The sequence below is a fragment of the Pholis gunnellus genome (genome assembly GCF_910591455.1).
Source record: "Pholis gunnellus genome assembly, chromosome: 17".
Lineage (NCBI taxonomy): Eukaryota > Metazoa > Chordata > Actinopteri > Perciformes > Pholidae > Pholis > Pholis gunnellus.
Genome location: NC_136544.1, coordinates 410,249 through 436,230, shown reverse-complemented (window position 1 = coordinate 436,230; position 25,982 = coordinate 410,249). Strand labels below are relative to the sequence as shown.

Here is a 25,982-nt window from a genome sequence, read left to right as displayed (position 1 = left end):
TGAAACTACTCGCGAGCAGGTAAAAGACTCACGAGCGAGCAGGTTAACCTCTTGAACCCTAGGCCTATTTTTAGCCCTGTGCTCGAAAATGTCCTACCCTTACGCAAAGGGGCTTATCTCGCTAACTACAAGGTCTATTTGAATAATTGAAATGGCAAAATAACTCATAAATGTGAGCTTTGTTAATATGTGTACATATCATTGTATATGTTACTGGTAAATGCTGAAACGAATGTTACACACAGCTCAAATAGAAAATGTTCAGGTTCGTTTTTTTTTGTGCCCAAAAAGCACTTTTATTGATTTTAAATGATGCAGAAGCTGGCCTAAACTCTCCCAAATCATATCACAACATGTCAGCAGTCCTTTTAAGAAAAAAAAATTGGCTTTGATAGAGTGAAGTGTGCCTGAGAAATCAATGCCGGTGTACAGGTCAGCTGAGGTCAATTCTGATTTTGGAAGGCGCATATATCGCTGTCTTATTGTACTTTTAAATACTATATATCTATATATTTCACTAATAGTGTTCATTCTATCTAATACAGAAGTTTGGCATCATTTTGAGTCTGGGCCATATGATAACTTGTAAAATATGGCTAATTTTCATCAGAATTTCAGTTTTACGTGATGTATTTGAACCTAACACAGCCTGTGATTGGCCAATTTGCGCAATTCCCACAGATTTGAACCCGGAAGACTCTGGGCAGTGCAGTCATTCGTTCTTTGTGCAAGTCACTGCATTTTTCACTGTCCAGCAAATATTTCAGAATAAAAGCTTTGGGTTAACAATTAAAGGGATTCTTCAACAGAAATAATCTAGAGTTTCTACTTTGAAACAGAAACTAAGTGTTAAAATAAAACTCTTTTTGATGTCCGAGACATCTTCTACAGATATAGACCTCAAATGTGCATGTATAATCAAGCAGATTTAAAACGCTTTAACACAAAAGCTCTTTATTTTTGAGTGTGCAATCAGATGCTCTACATACCCATCAATCCTAAAGCCAATCCAGTGAACGATATACCCATTGCACGCCCTCTCTCCTTTTCGTCTGTGTACTCATCAGCCAGCATACCCATTCCTGAAAAACAAAAGTAATAATATCATTAGTAGGATAATTAATGGGATCTATTTTTTTCTTTAAAAATATTTTCTGCTTTTTGTGTAATCAAGTCAATATTGTAAAATATTCAAAAATAAATATCTGACCTGCTACACACAAGCAGGATCCACCCACACCTTGCACTGATCTGGCCAGCAGCAGTAAGATGAAGCTAGATGAAAAGGCAAACACTTCCAAGGAACAAGAGAAGATTAGATTGATAATACCCAAGAAATAAGTTTGTCTTTGTGGGAAAAAAACGTTGTTAAATTTTGACATTTTTGACTCTGTAGAAAGAATCAAATGTTTCTATCCATTCAAAAACTAAATGAAAGACGTCCAGGGTCAATTTCATCTAGGCCCCCCAAAATATCTAGATCAGAAATGTATTTAGTGTCTTGACCTGTTACATTGATAAGCAACATTGTATGTAATATACAGTATTTTACCTCTGACAGCAATGTTAGCTAATGTTACTGGTTCTCAAGTCTATGCCAGTAATGTTAGTTAACATTACTGTTAAAAGTCTCTTTCAGTAATGTTACTTTTCATTAACATTAGCGAACGGTACTGGTTCTAAGTCAATGCTAACATTGCTGGTTCTTATGTCTGCCAGTAATGTCAGCTAGTGTTACTGGTTCTGAAGTATCATGCTAAGTGGGCCAAACACCTCACAAGAGTGGACCTTCAGATAGAGGAAAAACCTGGCATTAACAAAGCAAGTTGCTGTGTTTGTGGGGGCGTGTTATGTCACGTAGCCACGAGACAATGAAACACAATCCAGGAAGTCAAGTTTAACCAAAACACGCCAGAACTCTGCACAGCTGTTTATAATACTGTTACTCAGGGTTTTACAAATCACTGCTGCAGTATTTTGGTCTTTGAAGTGTTCACACAGTGTTGCATTTTTTTCACATGCAGAGCTGTTGTCTGAATGCACTCTAGTGCAATACTTACAGGTAGTCGCAAAGAAGATTATGCAGAAACCAGCACACATTGGGATGTGATATCCAATCCTGTAAAAGATACAGTGCATAGGTAGGGCAAAGAGAATCATGTATTTTGGCGCTTGATAAAAGTCGGCCTATTTCCCACAGATCAAAGTCACTCACCTGTCAGTAAGTGGCCCCATGAAGGGGTTAATGATGAGCTGTATGGTAGACTTAGAGGCCAACAGCAGTCCTACTTTGATGTTGACTTCATCCAGATGAGCATCTGCATAAGAGCAGTTTGACTTGGGGAATTTCTGGGCCTCGGTAGACTCAACGGAGAGAGCTGGGGTCTGGTGTGGAGGTGCAGATGTGGAGCTCAAAATCCCTGATCTATTATTCAGTGACTGGTTGACGGGAGGATTCACTGTTAAGTAGGTGCTGTTCCCAGGAGTGGTGGTGGGAGCCTGGCCAATCCTGTACAGGTAACTTGGAAGGATGGGTACTGTGAACAAATAAATACACAACAAAATCTTCCACTCGCGGTTTGATACCTTCAGCAGCATTCCCAATAAATGACATGCAGCGTTGTTATCTCTGTCAGGCATAAACCTTGGATTCTGTATTCGGTTGTGTGTGTGAGTCTGATTGTCCGTTCGTGCGCCTCCGTGTCTGTCCACGGCTAATCTTGCATTCTACTGTGGCAAACTGCATAGTATTTGGGGGCCGCGTTATGGCTGCATGCTCAAGGACCTCTCGTGGTTTTGGTGACTTTGGCACTTTTTCAAAACACCCCTTATTAACACTACCTGTTGGCTAACCGCTAACGGTACTACCAGTGCACACACTGCTGCACCTCGCCGCCACTCAGCCACTGCTAAGTGGGCTTTACAGTTGGGTGACAGTTGGGTGAGTTTATTGTATGAAGTGTATTACACAACGACTTCAAGCCCACTGCTTGTATAACGCCGCTGCTTGTTTTTGAGTTTAAATGAAATCTGTTTGACGATACTTTGGTCGTTGCAGATCTTCACTCAGGCACCTTTCTTGTGCAGTACTGTTTTTTGCCAGGTGACCATGACCCGTTTTCCCTAGTTTGAATTAAATTGTTGAGTTTATGTAGGTAAGTCCCCTTTTATCCATCAACACATTATTCTACATTAATTTAAACACAGTCAAATTTAAATATATTTAATCAAAGAATCCTGGAATTAACTCAAACTAAAACACATATTTAATTTAAGTAAAAGTATTATATTTGTATTGTTGGCAAAAAGTAAAAGTATCAATAGTATTCATGCAGATAAATGGTCCCTGTTGGTGTTATATCATATTCTCATCACCGCATATCCTCACTGATACAATAATGTGTAAAACACATTTTACTGTTTATACATGACATATTTCGCATTTACCACCTAAATTTGGAAAAGTAAATTCAACTCTCAGATAAAGCTGGAGGAAAAGAGAAGTGAGGGGGAAAAACAGACAAAACAACAACAAAAAGTATCTATCGGCCATCATGGCTCGACAATTGGCAGTTGATATCGCAGTCAAAAAAACATATTCAGGGGCATCTTTAAAAGTTATAACGTTATGTTGATATGATCAGTGATTCAAAACAATTATAGCTCAGTGAAAGTGGAAATAGTTTTAGAAATATTAGTTAATAATCCATATTGTTTGTTAGCATTTTTTGACACTGATATTCTTGTCTACTAAGGACATGAGAAAATAATTTTTAAAGAAATGCACAAGGGGTACTGTAGGTATACTTAGCCACATTCCACCATTGGGTTGGTTAAGTGTTGAGATTTATTCCACAACAGGCTGTATGTCTGAACCTACCAACCACTGACAGTAGCATATTATCCAGGAACAAGGCTAGAAAGACAACAACCAGGATCATCTTCTTCAGCTGGGCCTCCTGTCTCAGCCAGGTTAGTAAGTCTAGGTTAGACAACAAACAGTATTTGTCATTGTAGTTCAGCTTCAAATTCAAATTCACTGTTGAAATCTACTTAACAGGAAAGAGTAATTTATATAAATATGTGGTGTAATAATGTCCAGCGTGAATAAAGGTTCAGAAATCTGCCAGCTAATCATGGTTTTCAGTTTTCTTTGGTATCAAAGTAATCCAGTGAGAGCTTTCTTTACATCCATGAGTACATTGCAAACAGGAACTGCTTTTAAAGTCTTTCCTTTATTTCTTCCATCTAACACCCAATCTCGATTTTCTAGATAGATATTTCAACAGTCAAATCTCTGTGTTAAAATATACAGTACGAAATATATATTTTACAATGCTTAAATCAATTTCCCATCACATTTTCCCAAATAGGAAAGAAACAATAAATCTTCAAGGGGAAAAATAATGTACTTATTTATTTGTGTAAGTAGAATACATCACAGACAACAATTTCAATAATAAAGCAGAGAAAGAAAAGTATAAGAGAATATAGTAGCTCAAACTTACCCATATTTTCAGTTTCCACAAAAGATAGAGAACAAGAGTTTAGAGTGTGACGAGCTTGCGATGTGTACAGTCGGACAACAAACTGAGATATGGAAAGGTTACACCTTATCCTGTTGCATAGGCGTGACAAAAAACATTGGCATTAAAGCTTGACTGACCTGTTTCACTGTATTTTAAAGAGATTTTGACTCGGGCTTAGACAATAATAATAATGAGAACCACGAGATTTATATAGCACTGGAGCGATGATGACATAAATAACAGACAATGTCACTCAGACATATGAGAAAGGATGTGGATGGAGAGGAGGTGAGGCATGGACTGTAGATAGGAAGTGGACGTAGTTGTCATGACGTCACCTTTTGGTTTGTGGACTGGAGTTTTGAAGGCGCCAGTTCGGCATTTTGGCCATCGCAATCTTGGACTTTGGCCGTTAGCATCTTGGTTTTTTGCAACCAGTGAACAGAAGTGACCATGTATTGACTGCGGAGGAGTGGCGTAGAGACGGCGTATACGGCTCTGGAAGCAACCTGTCAATCACAAGGTTGGTCGCCCTAACGCATACCACGCTACCAATAAAGCTGATTCTGATTTATGGTCTTTTTGACTCTCAATGGGACCATAATTTACTGTATTACAGAATAATTATAACTTGCGGTTGAGACCAAAATCTCATGTTTACTGAAATCAGGTGAGAAGTAGAGTAATTTTCTAATAGTCTTCTATACAATCAGACTTCTTTTTCAACCAGAGGAGTCGCCCCCTGATGGCCAGTGGAGAGAATGCAAGTTTTAGGGCACTTCCACACTGTCTTCACTTTTTGGAACCAGAGCTTGTCGCCTGGGGAGAGGATGTCTGTGAGAAGTGGTGGGCCAGTTGGTGTGGGGCTTTGCAGGTGAAGACCAGGATTTTTTTTACTTGATCTGGTTGGGGGTAGGAAGCCAGTGTTTATTTTATTTTATTTTTTTAGGACTGGAGTGATGTGGTGCCATGATTTGGTGTGGGGGAGCAATCTGGTGGATGTTTTCTGCACCAGTTGAAGTTTGTTGAAAGAGCTGTTGAAGTCGTAGAAGAGTGAGTTGCAATAATCAAGACAGAAGGAAATGAAGGTGTGGATCAATCAGCAGGACGTGCAAAAGAGGGACAAATCTTAGCAATTTTGCGTAGTAGGTAGAATGAGGATTTGGGGGTCAAGGGAGGAGGGTAGGGGTGAAGGATCACACCATGGTTGTGTGCCAGGGTGGAAGGGATGACAGAGGTGCCATCAATGGTGAGTATGTGGTTGTGGATTTTTTGGACCTTGGAGCTGATGAAGAGGAGTTCAGTTTTATCACCGTTGAGTTTGAATGTTGTTGAATCCAGACTTTTATTGACAGGCACGAGTCAATATGGGAGAGGGGTGTTTTGTGGGGGGTATTGGTGCTGAGGTATATTTTATTTATTGGTTTATTTGATAAGGGACAATGGTGCATTTACAACAATGTTTTTATTAATGTGCAGAGTTGGCCAAGAGGCTATTTTTCATCTGTAGGCTCAAGGCAGATGTTACAAAGTAAACCTAAAAACAGAATATAATATTAAATTTACAAAGTTATGCAATATTGATACTTTACAATTTTCTTACGATACATTTTCTTTGAGTAGGAAAGAGAAGACAGAGCCGTGTGACAACTGTGACAAATGACAAATTATGATACATTATTGTAGATTAAGCTGCCCAGCAGTTAAGTATTTAAAATTCTCCACACAGATAATAAACTTCAGTATTTTCTATTTTAAATGTGGCTGCAGGCAGTCGTCAAAAAACTGGCTCAGTCTCTGATGAAAAGAGGTTTTTTTAGGAGTTAACAGAAGTCTACATGCAGCTAAATCAAATGGTGTCCCATATTTTACTTGCAGAGTAAGTGATGCATATTTAATTTTCCATCCTGTGTGCAGTTCTTGCTTGGCCGGGTGGAGATCCTGCACAACGAGGAGACGACGCCCTGTGGCGGGCTTTTCTGTTTCAGGTCAACGACAACATTCCCAGAAGTCTGAGCTCCAAAACTGCCACAAATGACTGAGAGGAGAAGCTATTGTTCATTTATTTGTAATATTTCTTTTTTGTTCTTTAATGATATCTCTGAATAAATCATCTCTTCCGTCATTCCTTTAAGTCATTTGCCTTTTCTTTATTTTTTTTTGCAGAATGATCAGTCCAAAGTTTTGTTTGAAGTTATAGACTGCTTTAAATCTAACTCTGCTCTGCATGTAATTAATTACTCATTGGTATTTATAATACACTTCAAGTGATTGAAATGAGGAAGAGACTTGAACAAAACATCCAGCATGAGGTGATATGAACTCAAATTAGGCGTAAATCTGAAATTCCACTTTTGCCAAGGAAGAGATGACTCGATGTCAATTGACTCAAAAACAACTTCTGACACTCTGTTAGCTATGTCAAGTAAAATTAAAGTTTGCTACTTTGAGCACCATAAGCCAAGTGCCATATAGTCCCATTGTATTTGAGAGAAGGCAGACAGCTCTTCAGCCGATACCTTCAGAACTAGACAACTCGCACCAAAAATATCTAGATTAATAAATGGCACTACAGGTAAGAGGAAAAATATGTATTTTTGATTTTGGAGTGAACTTTAAAGACAAAACCTGCTGGTAGAATCCATTCATTGTTGGTTTGGATTTTTACATGGGAATTATACAATCCTTCCATCCATCCATCCATAACCAGATCCAATGGCTATTGGATTCCTGGAATGAGCCGAGCAGTTGCGTCATATGTTTGCCAGTGTGTGACTTGTCGCAGACTCAGGAGACCTCCAGAAGGTCATAAAATGAGTGACCTTCCTGTAGAGCGTGTTGAGTCCTCCCCTCCACCCCTCACTGTGGATAACAAAACAGTCCCGACAGCCTGGAACCACTCACCCCCAATCATCTGATCAACATGAAATCCGGAACAGCTCTTCTGCCACCTGAAACGTTCCCCAGAGAGGACATGTACGGAGTGAAAAGATGGCGTCGCGTACAGTATCTGGCCGAGCAGTTCTGGAGTTGGTGGAAACGAGAATATCCTCACAACATCATGGCAAGGCAGCGCTGGCATCCACGAGAAATCTGTGTGGGTGATATAGTGACGGACATTGATGAACTGTTGCCCAGAGGTGAATAGAGACTCGCAAGGGTCTTAGAGACCAGTGGTCAGTGGTAAGGAAGGACTTGTAAGGAGAGTGAACATCTCATTGGGAGATAAGAGACTGAACAAGAAGGGTGAGCGCCTTGGAGGCCTCTCCATAATGGTATATATCATAGTTCATATGATGTAATATGAAAAGTGTAAGTAACCCAATTCGTGTTTAGCAATCAATTTGTTGCCTTTGTTACATGTTTTTGCCTGTTTCCTACATTTGTTATGTTTTTCCTGTTTTAAGACTAAATGCTTTTATTTTGAAGGCAGTTCTCTGAGCTAAAAACAGAAGTTCAACTGTGGGCACGGAGAAAACTGAATAAAAGTACGGAGAAGATAGCGGTTTTGAATGTAAATAGTTAAACTATTAGCACCCCCCCCCCCCCTCACCGAGGTGACCAATTGCTTTTATAAAACAGTCTCATTCAAAGTTGAATACTATTTCATTAACAAAAAAATTAAGTTCACATGAAAATTGGCCCTTCTTGGCTGGCTGCTTGCACATACCCAGATGGTTGCTAAGGATTTTTTCTTCACAAGCTAGCGTAACATTAATTTTATTATTTAGTTCTTTATTTGCACGTCGCCATTTATTGTGCAACCACCGAGAAACTGGCTCAGCAGACTGAGCTTGTTGCATGAGAATGTGAGAAATTGTCAATTGCGTGAGTCTCACCGTCAATGTGTGACAGTTGGCAGCCCTAGAAACACAAAGATGTTTGAGATCTGCCTTTTAGAAACCACAAAGAAAGACAGGTGTTACCCAACAAGAGCTTATTAACTATCAACTAAAATGTGACGGATTAACCAACATAAGTCAGTTGTATGTGAAATGTTTGCCAATGAGTCTGCCAGTTATCTTAAGAAGCTATTGCATGCCAGACAAATATTTGGTAGCTGGAACTCTCTGTGAGAAGTTGACGTAATAACTGATTGTTTACTTTTGAAACATATCAAAGGCAGTTTCATCGGATAAATCAAATGAAAAACTTATGAGAAAAATGTACATAAAAATGCTAACACGGTCCGTGGATTATCTTGACTTTTCCAAATGTATTTTTGGCAGCTTTGAGTTTACTATTTCCGTACATCACAGGCGTCAGACAAAGCTGATTTCTATTGTGATCCAACTTTATATTAACAATATTTGTTATTTAATTTCATTCTTTTGTCTTTTCCTGCTCGTTGTCCCAGCACCAGTAACTACGAAGGGATCTGTTGTACATGTTTTGTCCCCTGAGAATTGTGACGTTATTATGACGTTGACATTTGAGACAATGGAGAGACCATCGGAAGCTAAACAATTAAGCAATAGTTCATGTCGTGCACAATCCCCGCTGTGATTTGATCACAACATATCACCGAGGTGACCAATTGCTTTTATAAAACAGTGTAACGGGTGTGGTAAGGACCCAGAAGCAGTATGACAGACACACGGAATAGTTTGAATCGAAACTTTATTCTAGACTGAACACACAACGGGTAAAGAGTCTTGGATATGCACACGTGTAGAATTCCATTCGGTGGAACACCAAGCCGTCAAGGGAGAGAACCCAGAGGAAGCAGAGGCAGAATCTCGTGGTAGGGGACAGAAGGCTGAGTCGTTTACTGGGGCAGAGGCAAGGTGGAGAAGTCCAAACAGGCAGGGTCGGCAACAGGAAAACAGTCGGAGGGTAAACGCTGTAAGGTCAGGCATAAATGCGTAGAACGATCTGGCAGTGACTGTGTGTGAGACTGGGGTCTAAAATAGTAGGTGCAGCAGAGTGAGCAGGTGAGAGTGATGAGCTGATGAGGTGGGTGAGAGAGAGTGACAGGATAGAAGTGGCAGAGCTGTGACAAACAGTCATAATTCAAAGTTGAATACTATTTCATTAACAAAAAATTAAGTTCACATGAAAATAGGCCCATCTTGGCTGGCTGCCTGCACATACCCAGATGGTTGCTATGGACGTTGCCTACACTAGCAGCTAGCACATTTCTTTTTTTCTTTAAGTTAGTGTGGCACACCAAAAAATGTGACCACATCAGTGGTGGGCCGTCAGGGCCTTCTAGGCCTTCTCTGCTGGCCTAAACAGAAACACAAAGTCAGAGCTATTTTATAATTTAATAATTTTTCATAAATACACTACATGTATTATAATTTATACAAATATTTTTCCCATTATCTTATTTTTTTCATTGCACAGCTACTGTCTTCCTCAGTTGCTCTGCTTCCAGCACAACTTGTTGTAAGTAGAGCTTTTATCCAATCAGATTTCACCCCTGTGTCTCTAGGTAAAAAGAGAGGCCCCCACACAGTTCGGTCCGGACTCTATTGATATGAGGTATCGTAGAGCTCTGGGTGAACATAGACGGCTACAGTATTTATTTCCTGATTCAACAACGGCAGGACGTCACTGATGACAGGAGAAACATCTCAACACTGATAGGCTATCGCGCCACAGCGTCACGCGATTTTTTTGCAGAAGTTGAAAAATTTCAACTCACGCGTTTGGGGCGATTCGGCGTTTGATGCGAATTCGTGCCAAACGCGCCGCGCCATCGCAAATTCGCGTCACTCCAGTCTCATGCATAGACTTTGTATGTAATCTACTCGAGCGAACAATTCGCGCTTGGTGTGAACACGGCATTAGAGTTCAAATTGAAAGATATGGAAGAAATTATACAATTTTTAGGGTTTTGCTTGTTTTTACCTAGCTTTGTTTTTTTAACACTCAATGCCTGAATAAGGAGGAGAAATGGATATAGTGGCGGAGTTACTGACAACGCCTTTCTCAAGGAAGATATTTCAGGAAAAGCTGGACATCGTAAGAAATGGTCAGTCAACACCACAGCTGGCAGCCCTGACTCAGCCAGGAAAAGGATTTGTATGATGGTATTTCTTGCTGACAGTGTCGGAGAAGCGTTGCACATTTTATGGCTGGGAATGTGTTTCATTTTAACTGAGCTCTTGGTGTTTGGAGCTACGCTACACTAACCTGAGGTCATCATAGCATGGCAGGACACAAGCTACGGTGCTTTTGAAAACTTTTGGAGAGGCTCGAGTGGATCTACAACTCAACGAACACATTCGCAGGGAAACAGCTCCACAACCGCGGCCCGGCGTGCGGTCTGCGGCGGCCAGCGGGCGCCCCGGCGGAGGTGTGATCCCGGCCCCGCTGCGAACCGGCCGCCACAGACCGGCGAAATACAACTGGGGAGGCTCGACTGTCATCACTGGCATCCATGAATCGAAAAGGACTTCTTACTGGAACTGAAACGATGTACCGTGGGATTAAACTCTTTAACAAAGAAAGGAGGATGGACTTTGTCTTTAAGTGAACAGCATTTGGTAAGTGAAGTGCGTTTGTTTGTTTACATCTGCAGTAGCGTTACTACTGTTCATTTGTCGTCATCGTGTCGTTGTTATGAATAATATTTGAATTTGAATATTTGAATGGCTCGTGCTCTTGTGTGGTAGAATGCGTGGATCCGCTGCAGGTTTGCTGGAATGATGTGTCATGCTTTGTTTTCATATAAATATATGTGACTAGTTCTTGTGAGTTTGTCATTGTGTTAATTACATTGATTTGGACTATATGCATTGTCCGTTAATTACGAAGCATCCCGTCATGCGCGGGGTTATTGTCCGGACAATTGAATCTTGAATCTTGGCCAAGTCGGTAATGGTGGGCTCGCAGGGCTCCTCCTTTTCTGAAGACCAGGCTCCACCTTCCGCTCCTTCCACTCCTTCCACTTCAGCTTCAGACTGTTCCTTCAACTCCTGCTGCTCTCGAGTGAAGCGACCTCCTCGACCCTTCTTCATGTTCACAAAAGACAAAAAGAGAGAGCAGAAAAAAAAATTCCAAACACTGGTCCTGCATCTCCTACTGCAGATCCCACCCCTGCCACCATATGTGAGGGACCAGGGTATGCATAAAGCTGGGAGAGCAGGTAACGTGGGAAAAATAGGGATTTTATTCACCCAAAATATATACAATACTGAGGATGGGTGAGAAAATCAAGCAAAAGTGACAAATTAGAAGAACTGTATAACTTAACATAATTAAACAGAACTTAGGTTAAACAACAGTGAGTGCTCTTCTGATCAAGGGACACCCCCTTCGCCATCTCCTAACTGCAGAATATATACATGGCTGCCCAGTCCATAGTCCATCGCAGAGGTGTGAAGACACTCCTCCGCTGTGGTGCAGATGCCAAGGTTCCTGACAACACCCCTCTTGCTGATACAGAATGGCACAGTCCAATTAGCCAGGCTGTCCTACTTAGAGAGGTGTGATGCAGCGGCTCAGTCTTTTGCCCGGATGGTCGTCTGCAACACACTGACAGCAAAGTTAACAACTCAACATTACTCATATTCAGTTCATAATTGGTTTGGCTAGTTTGCAGCCGCCACACACCCCTAGAAACAAATAACCATAGCTGTGGCGTCGTAATGAGCTTATTAGGAGATGGCTCAAGTGTAGTACAGCACAGAAGGCCCAGGTATAAAATGCACGGCCCGCCACTGGACCACATTGATGTTAATTTATGATTTAATTTGTCATTGTTTATTGTGAATGATTTAATATGTAGAACATGATCTTAGGGATTGAAGTAATAATTACAGAGTGTAATCTAAACATATGGACCGTACAGAGGGACAGTAAAGAATTGCAGCACCTCAGGAGGAACTATTGACACCGGAGCAGTTGCGCGCAGGTTGCTTCAGTGTGTGACTCCCACTCACTCCTTAGATGTAATCTGGAAGAGAACTGAACGCCTCGTGTCTTCATTGCAGCTGAACTTTACCTGTGTCCTACAGGATATTCATTTTGTTGTTGTGGTACCATTCCTGGGCCCCGTAACAAAGCCACATTAGCGTAACATTCATTTTACTCATTTCCGCATTCTTAGACGTATCACATGTGCAAATTGACCAATCATAGGCTTCGAAAACTGCCAATACAGGGAGCGACGAAAGAATCACATAAAACACATAAATCAGGCCCCTGAGAGGTCAAAAATGGTTCAAAATGATGCCAGGCTTGACCTGGCATGAACTCTCTGTACTCCAACCTCTATCAACTTGGCCTGCTTCACTTTATCAAAGTAAAACCTTTTTGTGGAGACTTCTGACATGTGCTATGATTGTGGAGAGTTTCAGGCTTACTGCTGCATTATTTCAAAGACAAAAGTGCTTTTTTTTCCAGGCGAACCTGAACATTTTCAATTTGAGCTGTGTGTTATATTCATTCAGCATTAACCAGTAACATTTACACTGATATTTACACATATTAACAAACTATCACAAGTGTTAGTGTTATTATTCCATTGAAATTATTCAAATAGACCTTGTAGTTAGAGAGATAAGCCCCTTTAAGTATGGGAATGACATTTTCGAGCAGAGGCCTCAAAATAGGCTTAGAGGTTAAAAGGTAGCACGTGTGTACAATGAGAGTAATTTTAGTTCAGAACAAGTGCCTTGAGTTCCAGGAGACAGAATTGCACATTAGTTAATGGCTAATGATACACCGTGGAACACACACAAGAACAACCAACCACAGAGCAAACAATTTGAAATAGAGTTTAAAGCTGCACATGCTGCTGTTTAAACATTCTTTAGTGAACTTGTTTTATATCTATGTGTAATATGCAGGTCCATCATAAGTGTCAAGGTCAAATCTATTTTCAGATAGATCTGTTTGTTATAAATACAGTTGAGAATCGCTGTAAATTGCACTGTATCTTTACAGTTGCCCTAAATCACTGGTGTACAGGTGATTAAGTGGACTTTATGTTGCTTATCGTGGAATACTGTGAGAAGTACACTGAATATGTATTGTGCTAGTTGCGGTGAATACATTTTTGTCAAGAATTGTAAGATAACCAGACTGTTTGACACTTGTACATTTCAGAAACAGTAGGCAACTGTAATAGAGACTGCTGCAACACACACAGTGGTGTTTATGTTGAATGCTGTTTTTGAAGTTAAGAACAAAATGTAATCTGGAAGAAGAACTGAACGCCTCGTGTCTTCATTGCTGCTGAACTTTACCTGTGTCCTACAGGATATTCATTTTGTTGCTGTGGTACCATTCCTGGGCCCCGTAACAAAGCCACATTAGTGTAACATTCATTAGGGCCCGAGCACCGACGTAGTCGGAGCGGAGGACCTATTGTATTCGTAATGTTTCTTCTTATTATTATTTTTCATGTTTCATCGCAAAAAGGAGGTGCTTGGAAAGTTTTCGAGATTTGGCACGCAAGCCAAAATTTGTGAAAATTGCAGTCTGATTGGGTTGACCAGCTGCGTTATGAAATATTGGCTCGCTAGCGCCCCCTATTGAGTAGCCCCAACATTGGGTTTCACCTAGCTGTATGAAATTTGGTAGGTATGTGGAACGTGATGGGGCATACAAAAAATCCTCTTGGAATTTTCCACTAAACCAAACAGGAAGTCGGCCATTTTGAAGTGTATGACGTTTTTGGACCGTTTCAAGGCATCATACTTTAACGAACTCCTCCTAGAGATTCAACCCGATCGACTTGAGATTTGTTCAGTCTGCTCTTGAGACCTTGGCATTTAAACGTTACTCAAAAAGTTATCGTACTATGTATCCGTGGCGTGGCGTCAAAAAAACAACATTCGCCATGAAAAAGGAAGTTGTTGTAACTCGGCCGTACATTGTCTAATCTGCTCCAAATCTCTCATATGTCATAACATCCTGACTCAGAACACATCTATATGAAAATTTAGAATCATAGTAAGAGCGCCACCTATTGGCAACTGGAAGTTGTACGTTTTGTACTTTGACATCCTGCTCCTCACAGATTAATCAGATCCCTCTCAAATGTTGGCAGGAAAGCCTTAAGACCTTGATCATGCTTCATTGTGAAGATTGTAAGAAGTTATCAGAGGGCGGCGACGTGGCGGCTCAGCGAATTTCGATCCTTCGCCGTGAACGAATAAACTAATGTAACTCGACTCCACATCATCAGATCTTTACCAGATTTCACATGTTTGATTAGACTCCAGGCCTGAAGACATCTGCAGGCCAATTTTGAATCATAGTCATAGCGCCACCTACTGGTAACAGTAAGTTAAAGTCTTTATACTTTGCCTTGTTTCTCTTACTAGGTAAACCAAATCAACATCAAACTACTTCCACACAAATGTAAGAAGTTCATAATGCCAGTTCATGAAGCTTTTGATGTTTTGTCAAACGCCGTTGCCGTGGCGACGCAGTCTTCGCCGTGAAAAACGAAGGTCATTTTGAGAGGCTAAAAAAGCTCGAAACATAAGCAAGCTCTGCACGCTGATTACAAGCCCAAAATGTAGTTTATTGCTTCAGAGGGGCAAATCGGCTCAATAGCGCCCCCTACAAAACTTCGACGAAGCAGCCCTCGCAGTACGTTTCACATATACTTACACAATTTGGTGGGCACATGTATCACATGTGGACTTAAATAAAAGTCTCTTGGGACCATGCTCTAAACCCAACCGGAAGTCAGACATTTTGCATTTGTTATGAATTTCTAGTGTCGTTTTTGTCATTTCCAGGCGCTGCACTTTAACAAACTCCTCCTAGGGAACTAATCGAATCAACTTCAAAATTGGTCAGTACAATCTAAAGACCTTTGTGATGAAAAGTTACTCAAAGCTTGTTGTTTCGTGAAAAGCTGTTGCCGTGGCGACGCATTCTTCGCCATGAAAAATGAAGGTGTTTTTTGAGGGGCCAAAAATGCTCAAAACATAACAACCTGTCAAACACATTTAAAACCGTGAATGTAGTTATGTGATGTGACTTTAATGTTTCAGAGTGGCAAGTCGGCTCGATAGCGCCCCCTACAATATTTCGACGATGCAGCCCTCGCAGTACGTCTCACCTAGATGTATACAAATTGGGAAGCAGGTGTATCACATATAGACTTAAAAAAAGGTCTTTGGGCTCTAAGCTCTAAACCCAACCAGAAGTCAGCCATTTTGAATTTTTTATGAATTTATAGTGTTTGTGCAATTTCCAGGCGCTCTACTTTAACAAACTCCTCCTAGGGAATTAATCAGATAATTAGAATTAGAATTTGGTCAGAACAATCTCAAGGCCTTAGTGATTAAAAGTTACTAAAAGCTTTAGGTTGCATCAAAAGACATGGATTTGGTGTGGCAGCCATTTTACATGGTTCACCATCATCCATCAAGCTGTTGTAACTCAACTGTACTTTGTCAAAACTGTCCCAAACTTGACATGGTTGTTGACTGTCATGACTTTAGGACTTCTGCATGCCAATATTAACTCATAGTCATAGCACCACCTACTGATAAGCACGGATGTAAGCAGGATTCTATAATTACAGCGGACCAAACACTGAACTTATTAAAAGGGTTTGTGGGCACACCATGAGAAAAAGACTTCTCTGATCTAAATATGTTAAACTAAGATGTTTGGGGAGCAAAAGTTAGATAACAGTGGGTTTTCAAACCATGTCAGTCGACATTAGTATAAATGATCTGTCCAGAGCTTCTACATGAGAATCAGGTTAAATATTACAATGAATGCTTCACATTACAATCTAAAGTTACAGAAGAGTTTAAAATGAAAACAGTGTTAAATTAAAGTGTTCAAGTGAAAGCAAATGACACTGTTTTCTTAACTTTCATGTAAGTCCAAATCCAATCAGCAGGACACTGCAGGGAGTTGAACCCCATCCCAGTAAATTGACAGTCTGTTATGTTACTAACACTGAAGCGCATTCACGCACATTCATTTTCTTGATGATCTTAACAGGCTTACATTTATGATTGTATTGGAGGTACCCTCAACACATTTGAGGCTTAAGACCTGTCAACACGATCTTGTTACGCTGCTGGTCGACGCAGGAAATATAATCTAACTCGTGCACGCAGTGTTTGATGGTCACGGAAATGCACGGCCGCGTCAACCAGAGTTCTGCCAGTACCCTCGACGTGCGTGAACGTGCGAGGGCCCGACCAATGCTGCTCGCAGCTTTAATTTTACTATTGGTTCTTTATTTGCATTATTTGTACGTCGCCATTTATTGTGCAACCTCCGAGAAACTGGCTCAGCAGACTGAGCTTGTTGCATGAGAATGTGAAAAATTGTCTCACCGTCAATGTGTGAGAGTTTGTCACAATTAGGCTTTGCCTCCCGTGTTCTTTGTGTAGCTCCACACCCTCCTCACTCTACCTGTCAGCCACTCCCTCAGCATCAGCATCAGCCTATCTCCCTTCACCTGCCTCTTATCACCAATCAAGCACTCCCTCCTCATCAGCGCAACTCCCCTCACCTGTTCAAGTGACTTTATAAACCCCTGCCCCTCAGTCACTCTTTGCCAAATCATTTTCATGTCTACCCGCCTGTTTTTGCTCGTCCTGTTCCCGGGTTCCCCGTCTGCCTGCCCTGCCCTGCCCTGTCTCGTTCCTGCTGGATTTTTCCCCTCGTCTCGTGTCTTGAGCTTGGACTCCCTGTTGTGTTCTGGTTACGATTCCTATTGTTGATCATTAAATACCTGCTTCACGCTACTATGCGTTTGAGTCCTCCACCACACCCCGTGACAGAGTTGGCAGCCCTGGAAACACAAAGATGTTTGAGATCTGCCTTTTAGAAACCACAAAGAAAGACAGGTGTTACCCAACAAGAGCTTATTAACTATCAACTAAAATGTGACGGATTAACCAACATATGTCAGTTGTATGTGAAATGTTTGCCAATGAGTCTGCCAGTTATCTTAAGAAGCTATTGCGTGCCAGACAAATATTTGGTAGCTGGAACTCTCTGTGAGAAGTTGACGTAATAACTGATTGTTTACTTTTGAAACATATCAAAGGCAGTTTCATCGGATAAATCAAATGAAAAACTTATGAGAAAAATGTACATAAAAATGCTAACACGGTCCGTGGATTATCTTGACTTTTCCAAATGTATTTTTGGCAGCTTTGAGTTTACTATTTCCGTACATCACAGGTGTCACAAAGCTGATTTCTATTGTGATCCAACTTTATATTAACAATATTTGTTCTTTTGTCTTTTCCTGCTCGTTGTCCCAGCACCAGTAACTACGAAGGGAACTGTTGTACATGTTTTGTCCCCTGAGAATTGTGATGTTGACATTTTAGGAAGAACTCCTAAAAATATCTCTTAGTCACGCCAAATCCAAGTGAGTGAACAACTACTGATATTTTTTGCACCTTTTATTTACTTGTATTACTATTATTTGTAGTCCAATGACCTTATTTTCTGTCAGTTCAGTGAACGAGTGCACTGAAGTCAGGTTGAATGTCTGAGGTGAGATGTGAAGGACAGCTGACCGGTGATAGTCAGTGAGAGGATCTGTATCTGGATTTGTTAAACTTCATCACAGAGAATGTTTGTTTGCATATGTAGGTCGATCCAAAGAGAACCAACATCTTCTGAGCATGGTGCTTTTGCAGCTTAGCTAGCAAAGCCTGAGATGTCCGTGTCCGCTCTGCATCAGTCAACACATCAAGCCAAAATGACCCGGTCCAGCTCCAGCGTAAGCTTGGCATGCCGGAAGAAACACGTCGGGCCATTATTGGGCCATAATAAAAAAATAACCGGGCCCAGCATTGGCCCGAACTCTGCACACCAGAAGAAAGAAGTCAGGTCACGTCCGGTTGCCGACTCGGCTGAGACTCGGGATGAATGACGCCTCAGAATCGGGCCAAATGCCGACACTGCCATTATTGGGATTGCAGTGACGCTGCTGCTCGCACACATCCACGAACCTGTAGGGCCGAGATCCTCCTTGTGGCACTGGCACCCCAGTGGCAAGTCTGTGGCAGGTGTCGGCAGGTGTCGGAACTGTGGCAGGCGAGCGGCACTGTTCGGCACCCGAGCGGCACTTGTTCGGCAGCTGCCGAGCTGAGCGGGCGCAGTGGGCGGAGCCACATTTCCTGAGAACACCCATTGTTGTTACGAGAGGTCAGCTGCCATAAATCAGTTTTATGATTACCCTCCGGCACCTCTCTGACTGCTGGCGGCACTCCTGTGACAACTATTGGCACTGGCAGCTTGTGGCTGCTACTGACACCTACATATGAGCAGAGGAAGAGTGAAGATATTTTCACACATGTATTTTTGGATTGGAGATTTTATGGGTTTTAATTTTAAAACGTTTTTATATATATATACTTTTAAATGATAATAAAACGGATAATTTATTTTCATTATTTTAGCCGATTGTTGTAAATGACTATAAAAGTAATAATTTGGAAAGAGTGTATTATGTTCCCTTTTGTTGCAAAACCAGCAAAATCATACTTAAATAAAATGAATGAGAAACAAAGAAGTACAACGTATTTACTCTCGGTTGGCTCCGGTGACTCAACTAAAATCATAAAACTGATTTATGGTAGCTGACCTGTCGTAACAACAATGGGTGTTCTCAGGAAATGTGGCTCCGCCCGCTCAGCTCGGCAGCTGCCAAACTAGTTCCGCTCAGGTGCCGAACAGTGCCGCTCGCCTGCCACAGTTCCGACACCTGCCACAGACCTGCCACTGGGGTGCCAGTGCCACAAGGAGGATCTCGCTGTCTCTCCCACGAACGTACTGACCTACGTAAATTAAGAATAAAAAGTAAATAATTGTACATCATGCACGGAATATAGCTGCTGTTTTTTTTAATTTCAATTTCCCATTGACGTCCCGCGGGCCGTACAATGCCCAGGTCTGATTTAGTGGGAGCCACTGACAGAAATGGTAAGTATGTTTTCTTTAATGTGTTTTTTCGCTACCTTAGAATGAGCCGTTTACATCTACATAAGGCTCATCCTCTACAGTAGCCCACAACGGATAAACCAAACACCTGCTCTAGACAAGGCCATATGTGTGTTTCTCCTACACACTTGGTACATGGGAGACGTTTCGGTTGGTCGCAATCTGCAGCCTCAACGCTAGGTGTCGCCAAATCCCTCTAACTAGACCTTTTTAAGAGAGTTTTCAATAAAAGAAAAGGCCAAAATAATCAGAATCACAAGGGTCAGGGTCAGAAGCATTCCCAGGCCAGACGAGATATATAATCTCACCAGCGTGTTCTGGGTCTACCCTGAGGCCTCTCACCAGTCGGGAATGCCCAGAAAACTTCTGAAGGGAGGCACCCAAGAGGTCTGGGAGTTGAGGACCTCATAGACAAGGACCTCAGCTGGACATTCCCAGTTCACCCTCAATACATGCTTGGTCCAGCAGCCTCTCCCTGCCATCTGATCCAACTCACCACCATGTGATATAAAGAATGTAAGAATATATGCCGAAAAGTCCTTCAACTTCCACACATAACAACTCAAATGATTAATAACCAGAATAAACAGCTTCTGTTCCACTCTGGCATATTGCTGAACATCTGATCTGTGTGTCATTGTATAATGAGTTGAGATTAACTATTGTAGAGAAATGTTTTCTTAAGGTAGAAAGTTTTCTTGCTGGCATAGAAACCGTGGGAGGGGTAAAGTGAGGAGGGAACAAGCATCCGTCCAAGCAGGTTCTTGTGAGTATAAATCAGATGTGTGTCAGTACTTCCTGTCAGACTTAATTCCAGGTCTGTACTGCGATCACACTAACTCTAATTTGAAACTTGAGATTTTCCGACTTGCAAGAAATGGAGGCGCATATCGGTCATGGTAAGATGTTTAATATAATCTGTGATGATAATCTTCAAATGTGTTTACAGTTTGGGCTTTTGACTACAGTATTAGCATGGCATAAAATGTAGACAAACCGCTACAAATAAAGACAAAGCTGCTTTCTATTGTGATCCAGCCTTATCTTAATATTTATGAATTATTTGTATGCTTTTGTCTTTTCCTGCTAGTTATCCCAGCACCAGTAACTACGAAGGGATCAGTTGTGCATGTTTTGTCCCCTGAGAACTGTGGCATTGACATTTTAGACGATGGAAGGACCAGCAGAGACTTCCTAGACAGTAAAATAAAGGAGCGTGGTTCAGCGGTGAGTATCAGAGACATCATGTCATCTAAGTTTTCCTAACGATGAATCTCTGTGTAATTGTGTCCATGTATCGTGTGATAGTTGAGGTTTCTTGAGATGTGAACTAAATGTTGACTTTTCTCTATTCGTTCAGGACAATGAAGAGCCATTCTATGTGGCAAATCTGGAGAGTATATTTGAAAGGCACCTCAGGTGGCGTACAAACTTACCTCGAGTCAAGCCTTTCTATGCAGTGAAGTGCAACAGCGATGCATCAGTTTTGAGGATGATGAGTGCTCTGGACACAGGTTTCGACTGTGCTAGCAAGGTACCGATGAAGTATTTCAGAGAGAATCCAGCTCTGTGTTTTCTTTGTTGTGGAGAAGCAGTTTGCTCATTTGAAACACGCTTTGGTCGATAACAGGGCGAGATCCAGCTGATGCTGTCCCTCGGAGTGACACCTGACAAAATCATTTACGCACACACAACCAAACCACTGTCGCATATCAAATATGCCCGTACTAATGGAGTCGATATGATGACTTTTGATAACGAGGAAGAACTCCTAAAAATATCTCTTAGTCACGCCAAAGCCGAGTGAGTGAACAACTACTGATATTTGTTGCTCCTTTGTTTAGTTGATTATTGTTAGCTCACCGATTAATACTTTTGAGTCACTCTTTCCAGATTGGTACTCCGCATCGCAGTGGATGACTCTGCATCCAAGATAAAACTCAGTTCAAAGTTTGGTGCCAGACTGGAGTCAGTTGGTAAGCTGCTGGGACGTGCTGGAGAGCTTGGCTTGGAGGTCATTGGGGTCAGCTTTCATGTGGGCAGCGGGTGCACCGGAAGTTTGGCGTTCAAGCAGGCCATCGCAGACGCCCGACGTGTCTTTGACATGGGGGTAAGTCATCGTCACAGCAATAGAACACAAGAATGAAATTGAAAATCTTCGTCAATTTTCTATTAATGATTTGCAGTTGTGCTGCAAGTCAGTGTGCATAACGGTCTGCTACGGTTCATTTTTCGATACAACCACACACTAAAGAGAAATATTACACACAGTGGCCATAAATGATATCAGAATGCTGCTGCCAGTTGTGGAATGTGCAGTAATCAAGTACATTTACTCAAGTACCGTATTTAAGTAAAAAGAAACAGAATTCAATGCAACTCTATGCTTCTACTCTACTACATCTCAGAGGCAAATATTGTACTTTTTACTCCACTACGTGTCTGACAGCTTTCGATACTTTTTTAGTTACAATACCCATCCTGTCCAGTTACAACCATGTGTTTCCAAATCTGGTGAATTTCTTAGTGTTTGTGATGAACTGTTGCATGAAGTGTTGTTACTTTAAGTGTTGAGAAAATAAACTTCTTAATCAAAATAAACTATTCAGAAAGCCTCTCGGATCAGCTGGAAAGTGAATCTTCACAAAGATGAACACAGGGCTGTTTTTCTGAGCTCATGAAAAGTTGACGTTTTAAAGATACTTGGTTCTCACGGAACACATGATGATCTTATAGAATATGATGTATTGCTGTAGACTAAACTACCCAACAGTATCTAAAGGAGATGCAAACATTTACAGCAGTAAAATGCAACAACGGTATGTAGATATGTAGGTACACATATCTAGATAAGCGTGTCTGTTGTAGTATACCTCACTTGTCATCTGTTGTGTAATTGTTCAATTCATTCGAATTCAACTTATCCGGTTTTATTCTGAGATTTATATCAGACTATTTCGTATTGTTCTGCAGCTGAGCTAGCCCATCTTTCAAATATGGAAGAATTAAATAGAGTTTTTAATTTAGTTAGACAACTGAGGCCACACCATACAGCTTAACCTCCCATCTAACCCATCAGAACCGTTAATGTGAAAGGTGGAGGTGAAAACAATGTATTTTCAGATGTGAATGAGTTTGTTAATAAGTAATGTTAGTAAATAAGTTAACTTATAAATATAAAGAACTATAATAGAAAAGAATCTGTTAGAGACTGGTTTCTGTCTAAGGCAGGAAGCTACGCTAACTCGAGATTCGAGAATGTTTGTGTTACAGAATTTTAGTCAGCAGGAAATTATATTATATATAATCATATACAATAATATATGATTACTAGACAATACAAAACTGAATATAGTTTTGAAACTGAATATATGACTGCAACCATACTGACACTACTGACAAAGACACCATAAAGGAGAGGACGTTTTGAGTGTGCAACAAGCAGCCCAAAAAAAGTGTATCTCTCTGAACAAAGACTTGAGTACAAGCAATCAAAGGTAAAGTTTACACATAGCCAAAGGTTGACAGTAGAAAAAGAAGATAAAAAAACAAACAAAAACCTGAACAAAAACTGATCGACAGACTGGGACCACTGACTGTAAACCATAAACCCAGGTGGCTTTGCATGATTAGCTTGCTCATATGATTATGAGCTCTTGGCATGTTTTTGGCATTTTTCCTCAGTGTCTTTTTGCAATTGTGTAATCAAGCCTCTGTGAAACCTCTCATAAGAAATATATAGCATTATGCAGACACATTATTACGTTTTAAGCAAATGTAGGACCTCCCTTAAAATGTATAAAATTAGAACTATTATGAAATTGCTTCACAATCTTCCCTGGTGCTTCTTAAGATCTCAACTGCTGAATGGTGCATTGATATATTGAACTAAATGTAATCGATAATGGTCAAACAACAGATTTATGTTTCTCAGTTAGGTTCTTCATTGTACTCATCCTCATATTCTTTATTCATTCCATTCATTTAGTTCAATTTAGTTATGTAGTTAGTCCAATAAATATTTAATTCATGAAATAATTTGTGTGTATATGAAATAATAAGTCACTCTACACCATGATAGGAACTCCATAGCAACCCAGAGATTGAGACTTGGAAGTTTTTCCTGTTTCCAAAATTGAGCATCGTCCTAAATTATATCTAAATTATTTTCTTTAAATTATTTTACTTGAACTCATTGTGTTTTATGTCTGAAGCCATAAAAGTACCATGACTCTTTTTATACTAATTCATGGGTTTATGATTCATAATTGAGTTATTGATAACCATTACATTTGGATATTAATGAATTATTATGTATTATTATTATATGCTACAAGCAATAGCACTACAGTAAGTATAATATTTTTAATTATATGACTAATTGATTCGAAACTTTTTCAGAATTTGCTGGGATTCCAGATGAGACTCTTGGATATCGGTGGAGGATTCTCTGCGATTGACAGTTTTCAACAGAAATTTGAAGAGGTAACATTTTTCAAAAACATATACAATACGAGTATTCATTAATGGATGTTCTGCATCTCCATTGTCCTGGTAAAAGAAAGAACAAAAGGAGCATAAACAACAAACTAGAATGACACAAACGGAAATATTTCAGATTAAACAACCTTTCCTGTCTTACCTGAAGGCGGTGGTGGGCCGTCAGGGCCTGCAAAGCCTTCTCTGCTGGCCTAAACAGAATCACAGTTATAGCTATTTTATAACTTAATATTTTTTCTTAAATACACTACATGTATTATAATTTATAAAAATATTTTTCCCATTATCTTATTTTCTCATTGCACAGCTACTGTCTTCCTCCGTTGTTCTGCTTCCAGTGCAGCTTGTTTTAAGGAGAGCTTTTATCCAATCAGATTTCACCTCTGTGTCTCTAGGTAAGAAGAGAGGCCCGAGGCCTGCAGACTCACAAGTGAATCCCTTTGCAGTTTAAGTGAATGGGGTCGATATTGTTGATTGTCATAGTGTTCAACCAATCAGATCTTTAGTTTGACATGTTGGGCGTATTCTTTGACGTGCCAGAGCCTGCTAGCTGGCCTAGCCATACGTGATTGGTCAGTGGGCTAGCCTGACATGTTGGGTGGTGACAATCCCAATATCTTATATATATTAAAACCCATTCAAGAAATACAACTGGGGAGGCTCGACTGTCTTCGCTGGCGTCCATGAATCGAGAAGGACTTCTTACTGGAACAAAAACGCACGGATGTACTGAACAACTGTGAGAGTTTTAACCACTCAGCCTATTTTGAGGCCTCTGCTCGAAAATTTCATTCCCATACTTAAAGGGGCTTATCTCTCTAACTACAAGGCCTATTTGAATAATTTCAATGGAATAATAACACTAACACTTGTGAGATTTGTTCATATCAGTGTATGTGTTACTGGTAAATGCTGAATGAATATAACACACAGCTCAAATTGAGAATGTTCATGTTCGCCTGAAAAAAAAAAGCACTTCTATTGAAGCTATTGATTTGAAATGATGCAGACTAAGGCCTAAACTCTCCCAAATCATAGCACAACATGTCAGCAGTCCTTTAAAAATAATTGGCTTTGATAAAGTGAAGCAGGCCAGAGATATTGATGTTTTTGTACAGGTCAGCAGACGACAATTCTGATTTTGGAAGCAGTACTTTCAGCCGTTTTATTGTAATTTTATATACTATATAACTATATATTTCACTTCTTTTATCACTAATAGTGTTCTATCTAATACAGCAGTTTGGCATCATTTTGAGAGCCTGGGCCCTATAATAACCTGTAAAACATGGCTCATTTTCGTCTGAATCTCAGTTTTAATGAATGTAATTGAACCTTACCAAAGCCTGTGATTGGCCGATTTGTGCATACGACACAGATTTGAACCTGGAAGAGTCTAACGCGTCTAATGGTACGTTCTTTGAGTTGATTGACAGAATTTTAAGCCTATAAAAATACAAAAACATGAGGCTCACCCCCAAGGGTCAAACCCATTGGCCAAAACTGAAAAGATTACCCCTTCTTCATAGATGCTCGTAGAGACTCTGTTTTTTCACAGAACGCAGGAGAGAGAACGGGAGCACATGGCTGCAAGGATTAATTTATTTCTTTTGGTGATTTTCATCCAGAAAACCATCTCAAGGTGCTGTTTGGCCATGTTGATCTGTAGCAGATGAATTGTAACTTTTTAATGGTTTGAAGGAGAAGACTTTGGAAGATATTGTTGGATTCAGTGTGAAGTCCTCGTGCTCTTTGATATGCGGTTTGTCTGTGAAAGTGCTGTAGGTCGTGGCTGGTATCGGTAATGGAGAACATAGCTCGCCGTCTCCTAGCGAAAAATAGGTGAAATTGTGGTAGTACTCGTAGTATAGTGTAGTACTTTGTGTATATATATATGTTTTTGAGTGATTAAAATAGGTTACATGGTCCATTTTATCAGAATTTCTTCGATACGTGGGTATATGATATGTCATAAAAAACACTTTTATGCGTGAGAACGAGATGGTCGCCTCCATGCACCTACGGGTTGCGGGGAGCAAGGCTCTGACTGTG

At 40.6% G+C, this 25,982-nt stretch overlaps 1 protein-coding gene across 1 annotated transcript; it reads left to right on the top strand.

Moving 5' to 3' along the window:
- Positions 1-20,307: 20,307 nt before the first annotated feature.
- On the top strand, positions 20,308-23,957 carry LOC306709189 (ornithine decarboxylase-like; the record flags this gene model as incomplete). The annotated part of the gene is made up of 6 exons (XM_079177252.1): positions 20,308-20,329; positions 20,521-20,657; positions 20,791-20,964; positions 21,061-21,233; positions 21,324-21,540; positions 23,832-23,957. The coding sequence occupies 6 exons, from the start codon at positions 20,308-20,310 to the stop codon at positions 23,955-23,957; spliced, it is 849 nt and encodes a 282-aa protein (XP_079033378.1).
- Between the last annotated feature and the right edge of the window lie 2,025 nt (positions 23,958-25,982).